Genomic DNA, 12,940 nt, shown 5'->3' with positions numbered 1-12,940 from the left:
TAGTTAGTGACGGCGCCCCTCACTCCCGACCTGCAGCCCCTGCCAACCCACCCACACCCCCAGCCCTGCTGGTGCCCCTCACTCCTGACCCGCAGCCCCTGCCAACCCACCCACACCCCCAGCTCTGCCGGTGCCCCTCACTCCCGACCCGCAGCCCCTGCTAGCCCAGCCCTGCCCCCCCCCAGCTCTGCCGGTGCCCCTCACTCCCGACCCGCAGCCCCTGCTAGCCCAGACCTGCCCCCCCCCAGCTCTGCCGGTGCCCCTCACTCCCGACCCGCAGCCCCTGCTAGCCCAGACCTGCCCCCCCCAGCTCTGCCAGTGCCCCTCACTCCCGACCCGCAGCCCCTACCAGCCCAGCCTTGCCCCACCCCCAGCTCTGCCGGTGCCCCTCACTCCCGACCTGCAGCCCCCGATACCTGCAGGACAGAGCCCCCCCGGAAGGACAGCCCTGGGGGGTACTGGATCGTCAGCACCGGCCCATAAGCCATTTCGCCCGCGTTCTCCAGCTGCACCGTCAGGTTGAGCGGGAAATGGAGTCTCAGTCTGAGACCTGGGGACCTGGAAAGCACAAACTGCGTCCAGCCCGGCCTGGTCCAGTGGGGGGCGCAGTGCGGGGCGCAGTGGGGGCGCAGTGGGAGGCGCAGTGGGGGGCGCAGTGCAGGGCGCAGTGGGGGGTGCAGTGGGGGCGCAGTGGGGGGTGCAGTGGGGGGCAGGGCGCTGGCGGGGGGGTCACTCACCCCGAGAAGTTGAAGGAGACGCGCAGGTCGGCCACGCACACCTCGTCCGGCCCACAGCTCTTCTCAAAGGGAACCTGCAGGGCCAAGAGATCCCAGAGGAGCCGGACGGGACCCAGGCATCCGGGTCATTCACCCTGGGGCTCCGCCCGCTGGGACTGGGACCCAGGCGTCCGGGTCACTCACCCTGGGGCTCCGCCCGCTGGGACTGGGACCCAGGCGTCCGGGTCACTCACCCTGGGGCTCCAGCCACTGGGACTGGGACCCAGGCGTCCGGGTCACTCACCCTGGGGGCTCCACCCGCTGGGACTGGGACCCAGGCGTCCGGGTCACTCACCCTGGGGGCTCCACTCGCTGGGACTGGGACCCAGGCGTCTGGGTCAGTGCCCAGGGAGTGGGAGGGGAAGGGACCCAGGCGTCCGGGCAGCATGATGAGGGAAGGGAAGGGACCCAGGCGTCCGGGCGGCAGGCTGGGGGAGGGGGGTACCTGTATGTGGGTGGTGGTGTTGGTGTTGGGGAGCAGCAGGGGGGTCAGACCCTGCGTGCCCGGGATCGGCTCCCCTTGGACCGAGAAATTCACCTGCAGCTCCACCGGCGTCAGGAAATCCTCCAGGCAGGGCTGGGGGGAGGGGTAAGTGCTGTGAGCTTCCCCCCAGCAGTGCCCCAGCCAGGGACTCCCCGCCCGGCGCTGCGAGCTTCCCCACAGCAGTGCCCCAGCCAGGGACTACCCCACATAGTGCTGCGAGCTTCCCCACAGCAGTGTCCCCAGCCAGAGACTCCTCGCCTGGTGCTGCGAGCTTCCCCCCAGCAGTGCCCCCAGCCAGGGACTCCCCGCCTGGCGCTGCGAGCTTCCCCCCAGCAGTGCCCCCAGCCAGGGACTCCCCGCCCGGCGCTGCGAGCTTCCCACCCAGCAGTGCCCTGGGGGCTGGGAGCGGGGTCCTACCAGGACGTGCAGGGCTTTGGTGGTGCAGGCTGGCCCGGAGCCGACCCGCATGGTCTCCACGAGCCGCGAGGTCCCGTCGTGCAGCGCCAGGCGCGGGTTTGATTTCCCAGCATCCACCTGGAGCAGGAAGGAGACGCGGGCGCGGAGGGCAGCTGCGGAGAGCGAGGGAACGAAATGAACAGGTGGAGACGGGACGAGGGACCGGCCGAGGGACCGCGCCAGAGGGTGCAGGGGACGAGCGGGGGGGGTCTCACCTGGCCCCCCCAGGCTGATCTGGCTGAGGTTGAAGCACAGGGTCAGGGCAACCTGCCCGGCCCCCCCACTCGTCCCCCCTGTGCAGCCGGCATCGTCCAGGGGGATCTGGGTCGGATCCGGCGCCAGGGAGCAGGAGACGCCGATCACCGGACGGGACCTGCCGGGAGACGCGCGGACAGTGAGAGAGCGGGACAGACGGACGCGCCCCCCAGCAGCAGCCCCAATTCCACCCCCCCCCATTTCCCCAGCGCTGCGAGCTTCCCTGCAGCAGTGCCCTCCGCTGCCCTCTGCCCTACCTGAGCAGCACGGCCCGGCCCAGGGCCCCAACGGCCACGTCCGTGAGTCCGTCCCCGCTGAGATCCAGCCGCCCCTGGACGGACTGACCGAAAAACCGGAGGGTGGAAGAAAGAGACTGGGCGGAGATACGCTGGGGGGAGGGGGGAGAGAGAGATGGGACCGTGCCCCTCACTCCCGACCCGCAGCCCCCTGATAACCCAGCCCTGCCCCCCCAGCCCTGCCAGTGCCCCTCACTCCCGACCTGCAGCCCCTGCCAGCCCAGCCCTGCCCCCCCCCAGCCCTGCCGGTGCCCCTCACTCCCAACCCGCAGCCCCTGCCAGCCCAGCCCTGCCCCCCCAGCCCTGCCGGTGCCCCTCACTCCCGACCCGCAGCCCCCTGATAACCCAGCCCTGCCCCCCCAGCTCTGCCGGTGCCCCTCACTCCCGACCCGCAGCCCCTGCTAGCCCAGCCCAGCCCCCCCCAGTCCTGCCAGTGCCCCTCACTCCCAACCCGCAGCCCCCAGGGGTCTCACCTGGCTGTGGGGGTCTCTCAGGGCCAGTCTCCCCGGCTGCCCCAGGAAGATGTAAAGGGCCCCCCGGCCCTTGTCCTCCATGGGGGCCCCGATGGCCACGTCTCCTGCTCCGTCCCCGTTCACGTCCCCCAGGGGCCCCAGCGCTGCCCCGAACCGGCCCAGCCCGTTCCCCGGGGACCCCCACAGCGTCTGGGTGCAGCTCAGGGAGCCCTAGGGCAGAGAGAGGCCAGATCAGAGCCCAGCCCCCCGGCTCCCCCCAGCCCGGTCCCCCCCCAGCCCGGTCCCCCTGCCCCACCCCCAGCCCCCCCGTCCCCCCCAGTCCGGTCCCCCTGCCCCACCCCTAGCCCCCCCCGTCTCCCCCCAGCCCCCCGTCTTCCCCCAGCCCGGTCCCCCTGCCCCATCCCCAACCCCCCGTCTCCCCCCAGCCCCCCAGCCTGGTCCCCCCTCCTCTCTACCCATCCCCCTCCCAATCCCTCTGCTCGCCCCCAGCCGCACCCCATGGCCCCGGGCTCACCCCGCCCCGCAGGGCGCAGACCCGGACCAGGCCGCCCCGGCTGCGGTTCTGGTGGCCGGGGGCCCCGATCAGAACCAGGTCTGTGTCGCCGTCGCCGTCCAGGTCCAGGGTGCAGAGCTCGGCCCCGAAGGAGGAGCCCACCTGGGGGAGAGACAGACCGACGCCGGGTGCTGAGGGGCTGGACAGACGGGGGGGGGGGGAGATGAGGGGCTGGACAGACGGGGGGGAGATGAGGGGCTGGAGGCAGGGCCGGAGGGAGGGATGGGGGTGGGAGGCTCCGGGGTCCTGGACAGAGGGGTCGGGGAAAGGGCTATGGATGGGCAGAGGGGTGAGGAGAGGGACAGACTGAAGGACGGGGAGGGGGGACGGACAGACGGGGCAGCGGGGGGGCAGCTGGATGCGGGGGGGGCACAGACAGACGGGGGGGTACAAGTGGACAGACGGACGGGGCAGCGGGGGGACAGACGGGGGGACAGACGGGGGGGACAGACGGGGGGACAGACGGACGGGGCAGCGGGGGAACAGACGGGGGGACGGACGGACAGGGCAGCGGGGGGACAGACGGGGGACAGACGGACGGGGCAGCGGGGGGGACAGACGGGGGGGACAGACGGACGGGGCAGCGGGGGGGCCAGACGGGGGGGATGGATGGACGGGGCAGCGGGGGGACAGACGGGTGGGGCCGGGGGACAGACGGGGGGACAGACGGACGGGGCGGCGGGGGGACAGACGGGGGGACAGACGGGGGGGGCCGCGGGGGGACAGACGGGGGACAGACGGACGGGGCAGCGGGGGGGACAGACGGACGGGGCAGCGGGGGGACAGACGGGGGGACAGACGGGGGGACAGACGGGGGGGACAGACGGGGGGACAGACGGGGGGACAGACGGACGGGGCAGCGGGGGAACAGACGGGGGGACGGACAGACGGGGCAGCGGGGGGACAGACGGGGGGACAGATGGATGGGTGGGGGGGGACAGACGGGGGGGACAGACGGACGGGGCCGGGGGACGCGATTCTCACCTGCTCCCCCAGGACACTGTCTCCGACCCGGCCCCCGTGGCGCTGGAAGACTCCGACGCGCCCGACGTGCCCAAACCGGGGGGCTCCGGCCACGTACAGGACGCGGCCCCCCCAGCGGGCCAGGGCCAGGGCATAGCCTGCGGGGGGAGGGAGTTAGCATGGGGGGCCGGGGGGAGGGGGCAGGTGGGGGAGGGGTATGGGGGGAGACGGGGGGGCACTCACCCAGGTACGAGTCCTTGGCCTCCTGCCCCAGGGAGGACTCGTTGATGAAGGCCGCGAGGGGGGGGTCTCCCGACCACTCCTCCAGCCCCCCCGCCCAGTCGTAGGCCCCCACCGCCCCCACCACAACGGCCTCCTGGGGGCAGAAGAAGAGAGACAGAGAGAGGGCAGTGAGGGACCCAGGCGTCCTAGCCCATCCCCCACCCCCGCTGCCAGTAACCCACCAATTCACCCCCCTCAGGCCAGCGTAACGAGCGACCCCCGAGCACCAGTGAGCCCACATGACCATGAATGAGGGGAAGCCTTCGGCGTAGGAATAAGCTAAAATAACGATTAATGAGGGGAAATATTCAGGCTATTAATGAGCCAAAATAATTATTCATTACTGACCACTTCATTACTGGCTTTCACCCGCAGCCGGTTTGCAGATGACACTAAACTGGGAGGAGTGGCTGACACGCTGGAGGGTAGGGATGGGGTCCAGAGGGACCTGGACAAATTAGAGGATTGGGCCAAAAGAAACCTGATGAGGTTCAACAAGGACAAGTGCAGAGTCCTGCCCTTAGGACGGAAGAATCCCATGCACTGCTACAGGCTAGGGACCGAATGTCTAGGCAGCAGTTCTGCAGAAAAGGGCCTAGGGGTTACAGTGGACGAGAAGCTGGATAGGAGTCAGCAGGGTGCCCTTGTTGCCAAGAAGGCTAATGGCATTTTGGGTTGTATAAGTAGGGGCATTGCCAGCAGATCGAGGGACGTGATCATTCCCCTCTATTCAGCACTGGTGAGGCCTCATCTGGAGACTGTGTCCAGTTTTGGGCCCCACACTACAAGGAGGATGTGGAAACATTTGAAAGAGTCCAATGGAGGGCAACAAAAATAATTAGGGGGCTGGAGCACCTTGGGGGGGGTGGAATCTCCTTCCTTAGAGGTGTTTAAGGTCAGGCTGGACAAAGCCCTGGCTGGGATGATTTAATTGGGGTTGGTCCTGCTTTGAGCAGGGGGTTGGACTAGATACCTCCTGAGGTCCCTTCCAACCCTGAGAGTCTGTGAGCCTGTGACTATTACCTAACCCTCCCCACACTAACCCCACCCGGCCCCCCGACGACTGGGCCATCACCGCAGACTCATGAGCAGAGCTCCAGGGTGCAGACGACTCTGCAAACCGCGCCGAGGGGTGCCGGGAAGGAGGAGAAACGCCGAGCCGTGAGCAAAGCCGGGCGCCCAGGAGACGCGGCGGATCGGAACCAGAGGCTCTCGCGTTGGCGCTGACGGGCGCTCGGCAGGGGGTTGTCGGAGACCCTCTAGGAAAAGGGGGGTCAGATTCGCAGGGCAAAACCGATTTGCTGTAGGGGGTTGGGCAGGCGACGCCGATTTCTGGCACTGGAGGGGAAGTCGATGGCACAAGAACACGGGGTGGAAAAAGCTCGTGGCAGGACGAGGTGGTTCCCTCGGGTGGATCTAAAGGACGAGTCGTCCAAGAGAGATGAGCAGAGGATGGTGCAGAACGGGCGACTGGGTGTGCAAACCACCAGTGATGGAGATGGAGGAGGAGGAGGAAATGTAGATTCATCGCCACGAGCGAATGGGAATGGAGAGCGCCCCTGCACCAGGAAACGTCTCACTGAGCTGTCCCTATCCACAGCCACAGCCTGAGACACTCGGGCCTCTGCTCTCCGGCCTGGTGGCGACGTTCTCCAGATGGTCCCACGGCTGGACGCGCCGTGACAGGGAACGGAACGAGGTGGCGATCGGCCGCCCCAATGCAAGCGGAGCCGAGGGGTGAGGTCGGCAGGGACGTGTCCAGCGGAGGCCGGAGAGACACACGGGCCCTCGCAATGATCACGGACGGAGCGTGAGGCCGAAGACTCGGCACATGGACCGGACATTGGGGGAGCCTAGAGAGAGCGACTGGCCGCGAGCTCTGGGCAATAAAAGCTATAAAGGAAGTCAGCCCAGCCCAGGTTAGCGGGACCGTCTCCCCAGGCAGGAGAAACCCGGCTCTGCTCCTCACGCTGGGGCCGGGACCTTCGTCTCCCATCACCGGGTTCACCGGCCCCGCGAGCCGGGCGGGTAGCGACGGGGTTAGTGTTAACCCTGACCGGCTCCTGTGGGTGAGGCCAGCCCTAGCACGGACGGTGCTGGAGTGAGGAGGAACCACAATCCGTTACTAGCGTTAGAAACAGGAGGGTGAACAGACTAATTAATGGTAATGACACACCGCGAGAATCGCCCTGTTCACAGCCGGGTGGCTGGCGCCCCCTTGTGGTGGGACCGTGTATTATGCATGGTCCGACTACAGCCCCCGGGGGGGGGCTCTCTGCCCCCCCCCCCAGCTGGAGCTCGAGCCCATGGGCCAGGCCGGCCCCCAGGGTGCACGGGGTGGGGGGGTTCTACCCACCGGGGTGAGCAGGGCGCTGAATCCGCCTTGCGACAGCTCCAGCTGGAACGAGCTGGCGTTGGAAACCTGGGCCGTCCCTGGGGGGCAGGAAAAGAGGGGGTGAGACCCAGGCGGGGCATGGGACCCAGGCGTCCGGGTAGGGGCACTCCCCCCACCCAGCACTCCCAGACACCGGGACGGAGAATGGAACCCAGGCGTCCGGGTAGGGGCGCTCCCCGCCCCCAGCACTCCCAGATACCAGGACGGGGAATGGGACCCAGGCGTCCAGGTAGGGGCGCCCCCCAGCCCAGCACTCCCAGACACCGGGACAGGGAATGGGACCCAGGCATCCGGGTAGGAGCACTCCCCCCGCCTCAGCACTCCCAGACACCGGGACGGGGAATGGGACCCAGGCGTCCGGGCTGGAGGAGGATCCGTGGTCCCCGCACCTTCGATAGCAAAGATCTTCTCGCGAAGCTGCTCCTGGATGGTGCTGAGGGCGGAGAAGCTCCCGACCTGTAAGACGTTCTCAGCCCGCGAGGCGATGGTGAGCAGCTCCTGGTGTGCCTCGGCCGTGGAGAACGCCTGGCCCACCTGGAACCGAGGGAGGGGGGGTGAGAGACCTCCAGGAATGGGCTCCAGACCCCCGGAAACCCACAGGCCCTTCACACTAACATGGAAACCCCCAGCGTTCTCCAGAGCCCCCCACCATGCTCCAGAACCAACTGGAACCTCCTAGGACCCACAGACCCACACCCAGAACCACCCCAGCATCCTCCAGAACCATCCAGAACCTCCCACAAATCCCTAGAACCCCTCAGATACCAACATGTCCTTCCAGATCCATTTCATCCCCCCTCCCTGAACCGCCTCATCCACCAGAACAACCCTCCAGAAGACTTCCAGCCCCCCGACCCCGCGCCAAGCTCTGCCTCGGCCTATTCAAACCCCAATCCAGAATCCCAGACATCCCTCCCGGGACTCTTCGGGAATCTCCCGAGAGCCTCATTTCTGGTCCAGAACCTTTAGGGAACCTGCAGCGCCACGGAGCAGATTCCAGATCCTCCTGGAACCCCAAACCTTCAAGGAGCCCCCAGACCCTATAACCCCAAGGGCAGGGCAGGGACTCCCCAGCCCCCGGCCGGCTCCCCCCGCCGTACCCCGATGGCGTAGCGGACCAGCCCCGCGTTGTTGGCCGCCCCGATGGCCTTGTGGAAGATTGCGCTGTCCTCAGTGGACTGCCCGTCGGTCAGGACGATCAGCAGCTTCTTGGCGTGGGGCCGGGCGCCGTTCTTGGGGGCGAAGGTTTGTTCTCTGCGGGGGGAGCGGGCAGGGTCAGCGCGGGGGGCCCGGGGGGCAGCTGCCCCCCTCCCGCCCCCGTGGGGTACTCACACCGCGAAGAGGATGGCCGAGGGGGTGCGGGTGTTGCCCTTCAGATGGGAGAAGACCATCAGGTCCTGCTCCACGGCCTCCAGGCCCTTGGCGGCGTAGTCGGCAAAGGTGAAAACGTGGTTGATGTCGGAGGAGAACTGGACCACGGCGATCTGGGGGGGGAGGGGCGGGGGCGTGAAGCCCCCGGGGCAGGGGGGAATGAAAGGAGTCGGGGGGTGAGATTGTTTAAAAGAGCAGATTGTCACGGGCTGCCCTGCCCCCACATGGGCACAGCCGGACGGACACACCATGCAGGCACGGACGGACACGCAGCAGGGACAGATGGACCGACACACTGCTCAGGGGCGGCCGGACAGACAGACACACAGGGACAGAGAGACAGACACACCGCTTGGACAGCCGGACACACAGCACGGACAGCCGGACAGACACACAGCAGAGACAGACGGACGGACGGACGGACGGACACACCACGCAGGGACAGCCGGACAGATGGACACACCACGCAGGGACAGCCGGACGGACGGACGGACAGACACACCATGCAGGGACAGCCGGACGGACACACCGTGCAGGGACATCCGGACGGACAGACAGACGGACACACAGCAGGGACAGCCGGACGGACACACCGTGCAGGGACATCCGAACGGACAGACGGACGGACACACCGCGCAGGGACAGCCGGACACACAGCAGGGACAGCCGGACGGACGGACACACCGCGCAGGGACAGCCAGATGCACAGCAGGGACAGACGGACGGTCACACTGCGCAGGGACAGCCGGACGGCCGGACGGGCCCCCACCTGGACGCGGGGCCTCGCCAGGGCGCGCAGCAGCTCCCCGATGAATCGCTTCATGAGCGTGAAGTCGTCGGGCTGGATGCTGTGCGAGTCGTCGTATAAAATAGCCACGTCCACCCCCGAAATGCACTCTGGGGGGGGAGAGAGATCAGCCCCCCCGGCCAGCATCACCCCACACAGACCCGCCGCCCCCCACCCATCTCCCCCGACATAGATCCACCCCCCTGCCCAGCACCCCCCCAGACTCGCCCCCCCCAGCCAGCATCACCCCCCGCCCAGCAACCCCCCCACAGATCCCCCCCCAGCCAACATCACCCCCCTCAGTTCTCCAACTCACCCAGCTCAGCCCCCCCACCCCACCCCACTCCAGCTGCGCCCCCAGCCCTGCCCCCACCTTGGCTGGCCGGGTGCAGGACCTGGGGGGGGCGCTCCCAGCCCCCCCACACGTAGCAGAGCCCCTGCAGATACACGTTCTCCTCACACCGCTGCTGGAGCCGGGGGCCGCAGGCCTGGGGGGGAAAGGGGGTCACCGGGGGGGCTCCCCCACTCCTGTACCCCTCCCCCCACAGCTCCCTCCCCCTGTCCCCCACAGCACCCCTCCCCCCACAGCTCCCTCCCCCTGCACCCCCACAGCACCCCTCCCCCCACAGCTCCCTCCCCCTGCACCCCCACAGCACCCCGCCCCCCACAGCTCCCTCCCCCTGTCCCCCACAGCACCCCTCCCCCCACAGCTCCCTCCCCCTGCACCCCCACAGCACCCCTCCCCCCACAGCTCCCTCCCCCTGCACCCCCACAGCACCCCGTCTCCTGATCCCACCTGCACCCCTCCCCCACCTCCCTTGGCCCCGCCCCCATCTCTCTTTGGCCCTCCCCTGGGCCCCCCATGGCAGATGCACCCCCCCCCGGGCCCGCCCTGCCCTGTGTCGGGGTCCGGGGGTGACTCACAACAACTCGGGAGCCGGAGATCTCGTCGGAGGCGAGCGCCAGCCCCAGGGAGACCGGGGGGGTGTCTGGGGGGGGACAGAGAGAGCGTGAGAGAGAGATCCCCCCCCCCGCCGCCCCCCAGGCATCCCCAATAGCCCCCGCAGCCCCCTGCCCCTCCCCCACCCCTCCCGAGCCATGTGGGGGGCAGAGACCCCACCGGGCGCCCCTCACTTACCGGGCAGGGGGACGGGCTGGCAGGCCCCCGCATGGTAGGAGCAGCGATACAGGGCCCCCGTCCCGTTCCCCGCCAGGGGGGCGCTGACCACCAGCCTGGGGAGAGAGGGGTACAGACAGGACTGGGGGGGTACTCTGGCCCCACCCCCTCCTAGAGCCAGGAGAGAACCCAGGAGTCCTGGCTCCCAGCGACCCCTGCTCTCACCCACCAGCCCCCACTCCCCTCCCAGAGCTGGGGAGAGAACCCAGGAGTCCTGGCTCCCAGCCCCCCCTGCTCTAACCACCAGCCCCCACTCCCCTCCCAGAGCTGGGGAGAGAACCCAGGAGTCCTGGCTCCCAGCCCCCCCTGCTCTAACCACCAGCCCCCACTCCGCTCCCAGAGCTGGGGAGAGAACCCAGGAGTCCTGGCTCTCAGCCCGCCCCCCCGCTCTAACCACTAGCCCCCACTCCCCTCCCAGAGCCAGGAGAGAACCCAGGAGTCCTGGCCCCCAGCCCCCCCTGTTCTAACCCACCAGCCCCCACTCTCCTCCCAGAGCCAGGAGAGAACCCAGGAGTCCTGGCCCCCAGCCCCCCCTGCTCTAACCCACCAGCCCCCACTCCCCTCCCAGAGCCGGAGAGAGAACCCAGGAGTCCTGGCTCCCAGCCCCCCTGCTCTAACCACTAGCCCCCGCTCCCCCAGGCCAGGGTCTCACCAGGACGAGTCGTTCGAGCGCATCTGGACGACCCGGTAACCGAACTGCGCGTCGGCGTCGCCCTCGAAGACGGTGGCGTTGTGGGTCTCGATGCTGAAGGCCTGGGAGGGGGCCGGCCCTGGGGGTTGGGGGTGCAGAGTGGCAGGGCACTGCTGGGGGAAGCTCGCAGCGCTGGGGCACTGCGGGCGGTGGGGGGGGACGGACAGGAGAGATGTGGGGGGAGGGAGGGATGGAGCTGGGGGGGGTCGCTGGATCCCTTCCCCAGAGCTCACCCCCCCCCCCCACCGAGCTGCCAGGCTGCGGGGGGGGGGCGGGATTTATACAGAAAACCCGGAAAACACCAGGGAAAAAAACCCCCCGAGTGTCACAGCGAGAAACGGGAACAAAAACAGGAAACAGGGACCAGGGGTGAGAGCAACCGCTCAGGGCCTGCCCCCCCGCCAGCTCTGCCGGTGCCCCTCACTCCCGACCCGCAGCACCTGCCAGCCCAGCCCTGCCGGTGCCCCTCACTCCCGACCCGCAGCCCCTGCTAGCCCAGCTCTGCTGGTGCCCCTCACTCCCGACCCGCAGCCCCTGCCAGCCCAGCCCTGCCCCCCCAGCTCCGCCGGTGCCCCTCACTCCCGACCCGCAGCCCCTGCCAGCCCAGCCCTGCCCCCCCAGCTCTGCCGGTGCCCCTCACTCCCGACCCGCAGCCCCTGCCCCCCCAGCTCTGCCGGTGCCCCTCACTCCCGACCCGCAGCCCCTGCCAGCTCCGCCGGTGCCCCTCACTCCCGACCCGCAGCCCCTGCCAGCTCCGCTGGTGCCCCTCACTCCCGACCCGCAGCCCCTGCCAGCCCAGCCCTGGTCCCCCAGCTCCGCCGGTGCCCCTCACTCCCGACCCGCAGCCCCTGCCAGCCCAGCCCTGCCCCCCCCAGCTCCGCCGGTGCCCCTCACTCCCGACCCGCAGCCCCTGCCAGCCCAGCCCTGGGCTCCGCCCCCCAGCTCTGCCGGTGCCCCTCACTCCCGACCCGCAGCCCCTGCCAGCCCAGCCCTGCCCCCCCCAGCTCCGCCGGTGCCCCTCACTCCCGACCCGCAGCCCCTGCCAGCCCAGCCCTGGGCTCCCCCCCCAGCTCTGCTGGTGCCCCTCACTCCCGACCCGCAGCCCCTGCCAGCTCTGCCGGTGCCCCTCACTCCCGACCCGCAGCCCCTGCCAGCCCAGCCCTGCCCCCCAGCTCTGCCGGTGCCCCTCACTCCCGACCCGCAGCCCCTGCCAGTGCACCCCGGGTACCTGGCAGGAGGTTCAGCGTGAGCAGAGCTACAAGCAGCAGTCGCAGTTCGGGGTCCGGCGCCATCACTTCTCTGGGTCCCGCGTGGGGGTGGGTCACGTACTGTTCACTCATTTCCTTCCCCTCTTTCACCGCCTCCTTCTCCGCCATGGGGCCATGGCTCACTGGGGCAGCCCAGGGGACATCCCCAGCGTTCAGTGTGGACTGGGCCTCTAGGGGGCGCTGCAGGGGTTGCCGTGGGGCAGGGAGCTCATCATGGGGCACTGAGAGGGTGTCCTGCCGCAGGGAGCGGGCTCTCAGCAGGGGGCGCTGTGGGGTGGGGGTGCCGTGGGGCAGGGCAGGGGCTCAGCAGGGGGCGCTGTGGGGTGGGGGTGCCGAGGGGCAGGGCAGGGGCTCAGCAGGGGGCGCTGTGGGGTGGGGGTGCCGTGGGGCAGGGCAGGGGCTCAGCAGGGGGTGCTGGGGGGCAGGGCAGGGGCTCAGCAGGGGGGCGCTGTGGGGCGAGGGTGCTGTGGGGCAGGGCAGGGGCTCAGCAGGGGGTGCTGTGGGGTGGGGGTGCCGTGGGGCAGGGCAGGGGCTCAGCAGGGGGTGCCGTGGGGCAGGGCAGGGGCTCAGCAGGGGGTGCTGTGGGGTGGGGGTGCCATGGGGCAGGGCAGGGGCTCAGCAGGGGGTGCCGAGGGGCAGGGCAGGGGCTCAGCAGGGGGTGCTGTGGGGTGGGGGTGCCGTGGGGCAGGGCAGGGGCTCAGCAGGGGGTGCCG

At 69.6% G+C, this 12,940-nt stretch overlaps 1 protein-coding gene across 1 annotated transcript in view; it reads right to left on the bottom strand.

Annotated features, from left to right (window-relative positions):
• Positions 1 to 12,528, bottom strand: part of LOC123370080 (integrin alpha-X-like) — a 19,690-nt gene extending 7,162 nt beyond the window's left edge. The window contains exons 1-20 of the mRNA XM_045016316.1: positions 12,188 to 12,528; positions 10,921 to 11,038; positions 10,230 to 10,324; positions 10,016 to 10,080; positions 9,465 to 9,579; positions 9,074 to 9,201; positions 8,266 to 8,417; positions 8,034 to 8,187; positions 7,323 to 7,467; positions 6,895 to 6,971; positions 4,500 to 4,632; positions 4,278 to 4,414; positions 3,255 to 3,395; positions 2,741 to 2,950; positions 2,229 to 2,359; positions 1,932 to 2,089; positions 1,678 to 1,829; positions 1,222 to 1,353; positions 738 to 811; positions 417 to 558 (exon numbers count right to left, since the gene is read on the bottom strand). Coding sequence (XP_044872251.1) covers positions 417 to 558; positions 738 to 811; positions 1,222 to 1,353; positions 1,678 to 1,829; positions 1,932 to 2,089; positions 2,229 to 2,359; positions 2,741 to 2,950; positions 3,255 to 3,395; positions 4,278 to 4,414; positions 4,500 to 4,632; positions 6,895 to 6,971; positions 7,323 to 7,467; positions 8,034 to 8,187; positions 8,266 to 8,417; positions 9,074 to 9,201; positions 9,465 to 9,579; positions 10,016 to 10,080; positions 10,230 to 10,324; positions 10,921 to 11,038; positions 12,188 to 12,335 — 2,607 coding nt within the window. The 5' untranslated portion in view covers positions 12,336 to 12,528. The remainder of the gene's footprint in view (positions 1 to 416; positions 559 to 737; positions 812 to 1,221; positions 1,354 to 1,677; positions 1,830 to 1,931; positions 2,090 to 2,228; positions 2,360 to 2,740; positions 2,951 to 3,254; positions 3,396 to 4,277; positions 4,415 to 4,499; positions 4,633 to 6,894; positions 6,972 to 7,322; positions 7,468 to 8,033; positions 8,188 to 8,265; positions 8,418 to 9,073; positions 9,202 to 9,464; positions 9,580 to 10,015; positions 10,081 to 10,229; positions 10,325 to 10,920; positions 11,039 to 12,187) is intronic.
• Between the last annotated feature and the right edge of the window lie 412 nt (positions 12,529 to 12,940).

The sequence above is a fragment of the Mauremys mutica genome, chromosome 4 (genome assembly GCF_020497125.1).
Source record: "Mauremys mutica isolate MM-2020 ecotype Southern chromosome 4, ASM2049712v1, whole genome shotgun sequence".
Lineage (NCBI taxonomy): Eukaryota > Metazoa > Chordata > Testudines > Geoemydidae > Mauremys > Mauremys mutica.
The sequence above is the reverse complement of the archived record's forward strand: the minus strand, read 5'-3'. Positions and strand labels throughout refer to the sequence as shown.